The 12,253-nt window shown below is 44.0% G+C and overlaps 1 protein-coding gene across 1 annotated transcript in view; it reads left to right on the forward strand.

Moving 5' to 3' along the window:
• Positions 1-12,253, forward strand: part of Clnk (cytokine dependent hematopoietic cell linker) — a 166,085-nt gene that overhangs the window by 117,522 nt on the left and 36,310 nt on the right. Inside the window, exons 8-10 of the mRNA XM_075943700.1 lie at positions 2,660-2,685; positions 2,895-2,914; positions 4,601-4,711. Of these exons, the coding sequence (XP_075799815.1) occupies positions 2,660-2,685; positions 2,895-2,914; positions 4,601-4,711 (157 nt within the window). The remainder of the gene's footprint in view (positions 1-2,659; positions 2,686-2,894; positions 2,915-4,600; positions 4,712-12,253) is intronic.

Raw genomic sequence — 12,253 nt, forward strand, 5'->3', positions numbered from 1 at the left:
TCCTAACTAAGCTGAAAACTAGTTTTCTAGATGTCTGTTTCCTTAGGTACACTCTTTAGAACGTAATGCCTATGTGCATTATACAAGTAGAAGTAGGGTGTGCTCGCTTAACACTTTCTCTAAAACTTTCTTAAGTTTGGACAAGTGGTAAAACATTGTGTAACATTCCCCTTCGTGGAAATACTCCCAGCACGCCAGTCTTCACGTACCAGAGTGCTCATGACCATGGAATTGGAAGAGATGTCATTTCATAGCGTGGGAAGATCACCTCAGTGATACATACAATAACACACAGGAAGCAATGCATGCATTTGTGTTCCTTATCTTTGTTTTGACATGACTTAACTGTACAATTCTCTGATCTATTTTTGATGATGTCTATATTTAACAACCAGCTTACAAAATCCTTGCCATTTAACAATCAGGTCTTACAGTGTGGTGCAAGCCTCTCCTGCGCATCTCAAAGAGACCTCTAAAACTTCCCCTTCTCCAAGAAGCACAGCTTCAACTTTACATAACACTGTGTCGTTACATTCTTCAGGGTTTGACCCCAAAATAGTCAAGCCCAGGTCTGTTAGCTTCCACAGCTGTGCTCTGCTCCCTTCCCCAATCACCTACCTCTCCAGAAACAAGCACCCTGGCTAGAAGTGGGAGCCCTAATGGAAAGGGGAGGACCAGTCTCTTTGCAGAAAATGCTGATTACAGCATTGGCCACCAGAGGGCAGACATGTCACCTCCCAGTGAAAAGCCTCCTCACACTTGGAGGGGAAAAGTCCTCAAGATAGGCCTGAAGGGTCCTCTGGTCTGACTGATAGGAAACTCTTCCCAGCATTGGAGAACACCCGTGGGCTTTGTCAGAATAGCCAAACATCCCCTCTCCAGTCTCCCACTGCACAGAAGAAACCAAGTGTGTATTAGAAGCTGTGCCTCAAAGTTTTTTAATAAATAATCATTTTTAAAGACAGGAAGTATGCCTTAATGTGCTCTAATTCATGTCTCCCACACACAAATTCTGAGGGAGTATCAGAAATCACCCATTCCTCAGCCCAGCAGTTTGTTTCATTCCTGCTGGCTGAGCCTACGGTGAACCCCAGGAGCCAAGGCCAGGCTGTAGGTGTGGTTGGGTAAGTAGAATGCTGGCTTAGCACAACCTAAGGTCCCAAGTTTGATGTGTGCACTACTAAGAAAAACAAATTTTAAAGGTCAGTCTGAAAAAAAAAATCCACTCCGAATCTTACTTTTTTTTTTATTATTGCAAATACCTGACCTGTTAGGTCTTTATTAAACAAGGTCCCCTGATGGAAAACAAAGAACCTTACTGGATTTTAGCCCAATTGCTAAAAGCTGACAGCTATGTGGTGAGTTACTTCACCTGCCTTTGCTTGCCCATAGGTCACCCAGACCACTTACCTCGTGAAATGTTGATAGCTAAACCAGCAGAGTGGGGAGGCCCCTGGTATGGGTGGTTTGTCTGCATGCATGCCTGCTGCAGCTGACAGAGTGGAGGGGAGTCCAGGCCTTTGGTTTTTTCTATGCCTCCTAGGGCAAAGGAAATTCCCTTGTCCAGAGCGTCACAGGAAAGCCATGTTCCACCTGCAGCTGATGGCGGTGCATGCATTCTTACATCGTACTGCGTAGCACTGCAGCACAACAAGCCATCCCAGACACAGGCGGCCCAAGGCCACAAGTTCGATACCTGTGATTTGTTGCTATTGTTGATAGAATTGCTACTACAATCTTAAGGGAGGGGAGAAAATACTAAACCATGCTAGAGAAAGACCAACATTTTAATCGAGACCGAGGATACATACACAGAGTGTCCGAAAGATCTGCCACGTTTGCCACAAAAGGCCCTCATAGCTTCCTGGAATGAGGAATGAAGCTGCAAGTTTGAGCACCCTATCTAAATTGGCATCACAAGGTGTGGGGCGGTGCCCACTGTCAGTGAGAACCCAAGTCAGCACAGCCATCTGCAGAAACAGTATAGTATTTCGTCTAGAATCTAAATTTAGAACCAGCCTGCGATTCAGGAATCCCACCTGTAGTATTCATCAAGGGCATTGAAATTAGGCTTTTGAAGAGCTGTCTCCACTCTGAGTCCCTGCAGCATAATCCATAAAGCAAACATGGAAGCAATCTGTCTGTGTCCCGCAGCCTGGGTAAAGAGATGGTACACATATATACAATGGGGCTTTATTCAGCCCCACAAGAAGGAAAGCCTACCATTTGTGAGCACGTGGATGGACCTGGGGACATTACGCTAGGTGAAATGAGACACACTCAAATGAAGCTCTTCATGCTGTCACATAGATGACCCTGAAATAACAAAACACAAGGTAGGAGGAAGTGCAAGGTGGTTTCCGGGAGCAACAAGACGGACGATGAGAGAGTGATGTTCAGGGGTCCTTGAGAGTCGCTCTACTCAGTGGTGTCTGCTTCCTAGCCTGTGAGATGCTGAATTTCCCCCACATCTCAGACTCTTGAGCATGCAGTAAGATCCCCAAACTACAGTGTTCAGCACCAGGCCGGGCAACTGCTGAGATCCCAATAAGTATCAACAGTGTCAATCAATATAGGAACAGTTTCCATAGGAGCGTATGTAAGAGTATTTCATGATATTTTCCATGGGGTTCACGGTTTTTTCTATCTTGTATTTTAGGGTTGAAACGCACAGAGGAGAACAAGGTGAGTGAAAGCTGTCAAAATGCACCTGTTACTCTTGAAAAGCTCAGGCACGTGGGCACTGGGAAATAAGTGCGGCTGACATGTCACTTGAAAAGTATGCCCTAGGGTTTCGGTTACCATTTTCACTTCCATTTGTAAACCAAAACATTCACAACCACTGCCTGCCCCAAAACAGTGAATTTAACTCCTGGTCTTCTTTCCTTTTGCAGACTCCTGTGCCGCCTCCACGGTAAGACATTTAAAATCATATTTGTGGCGGCAGGGTGAGGGTTCAGAGATCAAAAGCACTGACTACTTTTATAGAGAAACCAGATTCTATTCCCAGCATGCTCACAACAGCCTGTAACTTTATTCCAGGGGACACGTGACGCACAAACAACACATGGTCAAAACACCCATATGCATAAAATAAATTTTTTTAAAATGTAAATTTTTTGACATAACCTTAAATGATTTGAGCCAGCTCCTGCAAAAGAGAAGCACAAACATTTGGCCTTGGAGAAGCTGGTCTGTGGACAACAGGCAGCAAGCCTCCATCCTTCCACACCATCAGACAGTCCTTCTACTGTTGGCACACCTCCCTCCTCCATCTATCTTTCTTTCTTAGTATTGAGGTTCAAAACAGGTCATTTCCCATTTTTGACACTTGTTTGTGGTGGGTAGTGTGATGTGCCACCGTGCACATGGGAAGGTCAGAGAGAAACGTATGGGAATTAATTCTCTATTTCCACTCTGTGGGTCCTGGGGATCAAACATGGGTCCTCAGCTTTAACATCAAGGACCTCTACCTGCTGAGCCATCTCCCCAGCTCGAGACCAAGCTGATCAAGGGTGCATGTAGCAGGCAGACAGTGTTAAACAGCCTAACAAAAGCCCACAACCTTCTGATTACCATAACGTTATCCATCCCCCAAATCCATTTCTAGCGGCAGCGTCTCTACACTTGCTGTTCTTTCTTCCCAGAATCTTGCTCCCCAAATAGCAACATGGCATGTTCCTTTCTTTAGTGAAAACGTTGGACAGAGCCTGTTGTAGGTATATCTAGCTGCCCAGACTCATGAGATCAGGAAAGACCCAACATAGAAATCAGTAAGTCAATAATCAAACAGAAATTTGAATTTTCATAAATAAATTGATTTATAATTTAAGGACTTACAATGTATGAATATGTGTCCATCTAAGTCTATATGTTTATATAGCACATATATTAATGCTTATTGTTGCTATGTTTGTAGACACACAGAGGTGAGAGCTGCAGACTGGGCCACCGGGCTCTGAGTGGGTTGGTGGATGCCTTTGCTCTACTTAGACCAATGTGTCTCTAAACTAAGCATGTCAGTCACTTCACTCCTCATTCTTCCCTTGCATGGAGTAGGGGCTTCTTGAGCCAAGGACTATGTCTTTCTTATTTCCTTTTGCATCCACCAAAACACATGATGCACTTTGTGGATCAGAACACAAATGGCTGGAGAAAATGGGTGAAACAGGCTTTCATTGACTTGCAAACATTTTCATGATTTTTGGGGGAAATTTTGAAACTCAGGTCGTCCAGTGTGGAATAAGCAGGAGGTTACCATTCTCTTTTCCCCAGGCCTCCTGTAGTCCGAATGGGTGGCATATTGAAAAGCCTGTGACACCTGTAGGGCATTGTCACACACGCTACAGAATGCCGAGGATCATAGTGTGGTGCTCTGGAAGCGTGAGGATGCTTGAAGACATCCAGAATGGTCCAGGCTACAGAAAGCATCCTTCACACTTGGGCTTCAAGCCCACAGCAGGGGAGGGGAGTCAGGGGGGCTAGAGGGCTTCAAACCCACAGCAGGGGAGGGGAGGAGGGGGGCTAGAGTAAACTTACTATCTGAGAAAGGCATGGCTACTGACCTGCTCAACCCTTACCTGTGTGACTCTTCCCACAGGCCCACCATAACCCTCCCCAAGAAGTATCAACCCTTGCCTCCAGCACCACCAGAGATCAGTGTGCACTTCTCTCCGAGACATGGCTTTCCAGAAGACCAGAAGGGGCTCAGGTGAGACCTTTGTCACTGCTGTGGTGAAATGACCAGTAGAAGTGGTAGATAGTGGGGAGGAGATGAGAGATGGGAGAAACCAAACAGGTCCCCAATCTGAACTGCACACCAGTTGGGGGTGGGGACTGGAAGTGATGAGGACATGCCTAGAGGGAAAATGGACTTAGGAACCTGTGTGTGACTCATCATTGCAAACACAGCTCCAGGTGAAAAGGTAAGTCGTTGACAAAACTGCTCTCTTAAGACCTGAATGGTCATCACAGAGAATAGAAAATGCCAGGAAGAAATCTGGACTCAAAAAAAAAAAATACAAACAAACCATAATGGGTCTAGAAAACTCCAGAAACAATCTAGGACATCCCCCTTGTTGTAGGAGAGCCATTTGTTTATTCCCGACTGCTCAGCCCCGAAATAATCACATAGAAACCATATTATTTGCAATATTGTTTGGCCAATAGCTTAAGTATATATCTGGCTAACTCATATCTTAAATTGACCCATCTCCATTAATCTGTGTATCACCACAAGGCTATGGCTTACCTTGTAAAGTTCCGGTGTCTGTCTCTGGTGGCTTCTCACTGATTCCACCTTCTTTCTCCCAGCATTCAGTTTAGTTTTCCCCACCTAGCTAAATTCTGCCTTGCTAGAGGCCAGAGCAATTTCTTTATTCAGTAAAAGTGACACATAGACAGAAGGACCTCCCACACCACCCCCTTGCCAGCTTCCAGATACCAACCTGGAGGACATAAGCAAGCTTAAACACACTTCTGCCAAAAACATCACTGCCTTGCTGACAGATTTGCTAGTCCTCCACCAGCAAGGGGAGTGTACTAGCTGACACTAACCACAAATGTATTGGGAATGTTCTTTCAAGATGGTAGGTTTCCAAAAGTCCCTTATTTTGGAAGGGAGGAAGGAGTGTGCTTCTCCTTCCTCTGGCTCAGGATGAATGAGGATTTCTCATGGAAGGCTGGAGTCAGCAGGCTGCTAATGCAGGGACAACACTAGGTAGAATTGGTGCCTTGGGAATACCGAAATTCAAGCCATTTTGAGCAACCATAAAAAAATCTTCTGTCTGATTCTGATAGGGACATTAGATGACTATAATTCTGATTCTCCCCCTTATCCTAAACTGTCCCCTCATCTTTTTTTTCCTTTATAGACCCATAAAACTCCTCAGAGAAGTACCCTGTCTTAGTTAGGCTTTTTTTCTTTTCCTTTGTTGTTGTTGTTGTTTTGTTTGTTTGCTGTGAAGAGACACTATAACCATGGAAACTTTTCTAAAGTGGGGTGACTCACTTACAGGTCAGAGGCTCAGTCCATTTTCATCATGGCAGAAAGCATGGCAGTGTGCAGGCAGATGTAGTGCTGGAGCTGAGAGTCCTACATCTTTCAGGCAATAGGAGGCTGACTGTCATACTGACTGAACCTTGAGAAAAGAGACCTCAAATCCCACCCCTACTGGGACACACACTTCCTCCAACAAAACCACACCTCCTAATAGTGCCTCTTCCTCTGGGGGGCATTTTCTTTCAAACCAACACACCCCCTCTCTTGTCTAGACAGTTTGTCCTTATATCCCTTAGTCTAGTACCTAGAAAAGAACACAGATCTCAACTGTAACTCCAAAATCCATGGTAGAGATTTTGCTTCTTATGACCTGGCACTGTTTTTTGTATAAGCTTAGGGGTTAGTGTTTGACTGGAAAAAGTGGGGTGCTGGCAGGCAGGCATTGTCACTTACCATTTCCCCTTTCCCTTTCCTCCCACCAAACATTCTCATGAACCCCTCCTGGCTCTCTTTCAAATGCATGCCTTATTTTTTATTAACTGTTGTTACATTCACATATGCATATGTATGTAAAACATACCCTACTGAGTCTGTATAATGTTACTTGTTTGTACATTTTTTTTTTTCTGAGCTGACATTTGGTTTTGGATAACCAATTGCTGTGATCTACCCAGAGGAAGGCTATTTCTCCCACTCAGAATTTCTTAGTTTCCTATAGTTCCTTGGGTAGGGTTGAAGCCACATGGTCTCCACTCATTAACTTTGTCATATCTATTGTTGCTGTCCTTATTCAGATTGTACTTAGGAAGTCATGTTGGTGATACTTTATGGGTGTGACACAAACTCCCTGGTCCTCCGGTTCTTACTGTCTTTCTGTCCCCTCTTCCTCATTGTTCCCTAAGCCTTAGGTGGGGGATTTTTCTGTAGATGTATTGTAGACTGGGCTCCACAACTCTCCTTTGGTTGTGGTTTTCTGTAATGGTCTCTGTTGCAATGAGGCATTTCCTTGGTAAAGAGTGAGGATTACAGGTATTTGTGGGCATAAGGACAAATGTTTGGAATGCAGTTAGGGATTATGCTGATTTAGTAAAATGGCAGTAGTTGGGTTTTCTCCGAGACCCATTACTTTCCTAGTCCTGGGTGATTGACCAGGTTTCTAGTTTAGTGGATCTTAAGTCCAATTATTTAACTGTTAGTTACCACCAAGATATGCATGCCATTACCACACCCTTGGGGTTATTATGCCATGGTGATCATCGGTGTGGTTCATGGGCAGCATAGCTGGTTGGGACTGTTGGTTGTTTCCCTCTTTTGGAAGCTTACATGGTCCTTTCTTACACCATGAAAGCTAGTCCTCATGGAGGAGCTATTCAGATCATCAGTTCCAGCTCAAGAGCCTCTGGGCTCTCATGTGAAGTGCATGGTGTCTTCAGCAGGAACTTTCCTTCCAACGTTGAGGGTCAGTTGAGGGCAATAGCAACAGCCTATATAGTACTTGGGAACCTCTTGAACAACCCTGACCAACAACTCAAAATACCATGCCTGGTGTTGGGGTTTTTGTTAGATGGTCTTTGGCTCTTGGAGGGAACATTGTCATTCCAGATGGGAAATTTTCATTTAGACTATATATGAATTTTTAGATGCTGACTTACATACATTATAGGTATTTTAGGTAGATAGTTACTAGTATTAATCCTTATTACTTTTTCAGATACCCTAATTGTTATTTTACCTTTCTCCCTCCTTCATGCTTTGGTTTCCAATGCATGGGTAACACCCTTGATGTCTGCAACTGGGTCGAATCAATCTCTGTGCTGAAGGGCATTGATCACAGAGCTTTTATACAATTTTAACATATTGGGTTATTTCACCAAGAATTTTCTGGGGGCTAACGAGATGGATTAGCAGTTTAGAGCTCATACCTAAAAGCTTATACAGTTCTTGCAGAGGATCCAAGTTCATTTCCCAGCACTAGATGGTAGCTAACAATCATCTGTAACTCCCGTTCCGGAGAACCTGACGCCATCTTCTGACCTCTGGGGGCTTTCTGCACTAGTGTGATACACAGAAATTCATGCAGGCAAAACACACACACATAAAACAATAATAATCTTTTTTAAAAGAAATTTTCTAAGTGGAAAATTTTGTGTTTCCTGGTTTGATATTATCACTTTATTGGGTCCCATGTCAATGCCTTTTATTTTGGGGGTCCTTGGGAACATAGTTTCTATTTACTTCTTCATTTTTTAGATGTGATAAAAATCAGACAAGATCTTTGCGTCACAAACATCTCCAAAGAGCAATTGCATGTGATCTCATGGACTCCTCCCAGCAGAGCTAAAAATGAAGGTTTTCCAAGGCTGAGGAGAACAGGTGCCCAGGCCAGCAGATGGCACACAGTCTCAGTAAACGTCACACCCATAAATCACTGCAGTTCAGAAAGCAAATCATGTGGGCGTCTTGATGAGGTGCACACAGGCAAAGTCCCAGAGGAGACTGGGGACATGGTCATGAACAAGAGGGTTTTATTACAGGAGAAAGCAGTGCTCTCAAATTCACTTCCGTTCGGACCCTCCTGAGTAGCCAGACATTACTGATGATTCAGGTCACATACAAACCGTGCGGCCACCGCTGTGTAAACGGTGCCCTGGAGCTCTGAGCATCAGCAGGGACTACACAGGATGCGGTACTTCTCTTCTAACAGCGTCTCTGTAGGTACTTGGGAAAGAGGTGCCCGAAGACGGAGGCTGTGACTTCTGGCGCCCCGGGTACCAATTGCAGGCAATGAAGTGTGTGATCTGCACCATTGCCTTTGCACCCCATGGACGGGAGGTGTGGTTCCAGCTATTATCTTTCAGCCCCTTCTGTCTGTCAGCTCTACTGCTCTCTCTTTTGCAGCTAAGCCTTGACTTCAGGAAACAGTGCTGGGTGGAAGCACTCCAGTGAAGGATGCTGCCAGTTAGGTCACCTGTCAACAACCAAACACTAGAGGGGAACTTGACATTGTGAGGACACTGGCTGGATATTTTCAACGGATGCTATGAAACTGACAATATCCACACACTTTTTTTTTATTTTGCTCAACTTATTTTTTTCCAATTAAAATATTTTTTTTTCCTCAGAAGAGATACTTACATTCCAACTGTAAACAACTGCAACAAAAGCTATTTCAAACCAAACCTTTGGACCCGGAGAAATCTCTGTTACAAAGGAAGATAACACATGTTGAAGAGGCATCTGGGACTTTGTAATCCACATAGGCAGACCCTTCCCTTGCCATAACCTTAAAGAAAACTCAAAGGGAAACAACTTGACGGCTGTGGACCCACTGATATTTTTCACTCACCTGTCCACAGACCAGACAGCATTGTCCTGAGTATTAACCAACGTTTTCTGTGTTCTAACTGCACCCAGGCCCCTCGCGGAGTCTTTTTATGTGTGCTCTGGAGATTGAACCAAGCCTTTGCACACGCCAAGAAAGCAACTGTGTGTCTCCATCCCCTCAGGGAAGCGTCTGTGTGTACATATTCAGGCACACTGTGTGGAAGATGCTATTATTGCACCCCATAACACTGAGGGAACAGAAATACAGAGCTTATTGTACCACGATGTGTCTGTCATTCAAGCTTCAGTGGACTCCATGGGTTGGGGTTTGGGATGGAGCCAAAACATGATTTATTCATATTTAGGACATATTTCATATTTAGGACATGAAACACCTAGGCGACTGGCTGGGACTTCCCCTTTTCTACTGGGATCACATCTGTTTAAGGAATACAGTTCACCAAAAAGTATACTATGATAATTTGGGAAGTGAAAGAAAGCTTTATAGATATCAAAAAAGCATGGCTTTTTAAAGGAACGAAAGTGTGGGTTTCAGAGATATACCAATTCCATTTATGACTGGAAACTAAGGATATGAAAGCATAAATTTTTGTTATTATCACCATCATTATTATATGTGTTTCATTATATATACATATTTTAATAAATATCACTATAATATGTATTGTTACAATGTTATACCACTATTAGGAGAAACTGGGTGGAAAAACTCAGCATCTCTCTGAATCAAGTCAGACTACACTGGTCATCCTATATCAATCTCAGGACAGATTGACAACCAAGTGTGACCATCAGAGTGCCCACAGACGTGAAGTATTTTGTCTTATTCTAAACAGATTCATGCATCCTTTTCTTAAGTAGAACTTTCAACAACCCTCTTCCCTACTGTATAAATTTGGGGTTCAGAAAGGAAATTTACTTTATCAAGAAGGATGGCAGAGCCCGTAGACGACAGAAGAAGGGTCCTAATAAAATCCATTCAAAACCAAGCCAAAAACTACATGTCAAGAAAGTCCACCTTTGTAGAAAACAGCAATATCTTTAAAGTTATACTAAGCACCTGTTATATCAGGGGGACATATGTGAGAACTGTTTTGTGTAGTTTGGGGCCACCTTCTAATGGACCGGCTCTGGCAGCTAGAGCATGGGGAAGTACGTATCCAGATACCAGCATACCCCACCGGCTCTGCCCAGAAAGGACTTAGAGAGTTCTGGTGTTCTGCCTGAAAATTCACTTTACTAATATGGAAGATCCCAAAGCTCACCCCTGTCCTGGAGCCCTATTCAACTTGTGAGGTGCATCAGGGATTTATACATAGAGGTCTTTATCTAGCCGGAGGACAGCTGCTCCACCTGTCCTACAAATATAACTGAAGTCAAGCAAGGAAGCATATGGAATCTTAGAGAGCAAGCTTTGCTTACACAGTCAGTGAAATCCTCTTAAATATTTGAAAGGCTTTTGTAAATTGAGAATATTTGATTTTCAAATACTGCTCATGCTGACAGTGCAGGTTCAAATCCTAACTTCCCTTCACCCTTTTTGTACATCTAATAAAGTCAGTATGTAAATATAAAAAAATGCAGGCCCTCTCACACAGTTCACACTCTTCCCAGAGCTGAATGTCATGAGTACTGTAACATAAATCTACAGTTCTAGGATCACCTCTATGATTTAAGATGGATTTTCTGGGTCTGTGTGTGTATGCGCACACATGCACGCACGCAAACACAGCGCATTCAGATTCCTGCAGAAACCATAAGAGGGCATCAGATGAGAACTCCTGGAACTGGAGTTACAGGCAGCTGTGAGCCCTCCAAGGATTGTGGGTGCTGGGAAATGAACTTGAGAGCAGCAAACACTTTTAATCACTGATGGAGGAGGGTCGCATAAGAGGCTAGAACTAATGGGCCAGGCAGTGTTTAAATGAATACAATTTGTGTGTTGTTATTTCTGGTGTAAAGCTCACCACGCGGGAGCCGGGAAGGACGAAAAGCTGGCCTGCCCGCAGCTCATCTCTACAAATCACTGTGCCTCCTCTCCAGCCTCAGTTTCTGCATTAAAAAAAGATCATTATACAGAGCTATATAAGTCCATTTGCATGTAAGTATATAATGCAATTTGTACACATCACATCTTAATTTAAGCCAGTCCCACAGCATCTTTGACATATCATAATCTCAAGCATTGAAAACATTGAGGTTAGCTCAGTATAACCACAATATAATTAGGAGTATGGTATCGGTTCTATTTCATTATCCCCGTTCATATCTCTTTTTATCATGAGCCCTGACCATGGGGACTGGGTAAGACATTACACCTGAGGCAGCTTTTTTAGGCTTTGCCTCGTATAGCCCAGGTTGGCCTTGAACTCCTATGCTTCACGCCTTTGCCACCTCAGTACATGGACTGCAGGCCTGAACCACCATACTGGTCCATATGGCACTGGGGAACTAACGCTAGAGGCGATCACTCAACCCACCCACTAAGCAGCCTCATTGGTTTCTGCTTTCATTTACTGACTCTTGTGGATAATGTAGCTCTGAACTCCTATGTGCAAGTGTTTGTGCATGGCTTTAATTCTTTTGGCCATAACCCAAGCACACTATATTCCAAAGCCAAGGAGTGGCTTAGACCTGAGGCCAGCAGCTATGGGCTGCCTGATGGGGTCAACTCCAAAGGTCTAGATGCACAGCTTCTCTCTGAGATTGGCAATGTCATCTTAACCTTGCAGCATGTTCTTCTTATCACTCATACACCCAAGCAGGTGGGCAATACACCTCACCCCACATCCTCCCCTGGCTGGCTCACCAGTCTGGCCACAATGTGCCATTCTTGCCCACTGGCTGCCACCGATTCTTATTTTCATCTCTAGTTGTTCACCTAAGAATCTCTCAAGATAAATGCCC

The sequence above is a fragment of the Microtus pennsylvanicus genome, chromosome 12 (assembly GCF_037038515.1).
Source record: "Microtus pennsylvanicus isolate mMicPen1 chromosome 12, mMicPen1.hap1, whole genome shotgun sequence".
NCBI lineage: Eukaryota > Metazoa > Chordata > Mammalia > Rodentia > Cricetidae > Microtus > Microtus pennsylvanicus.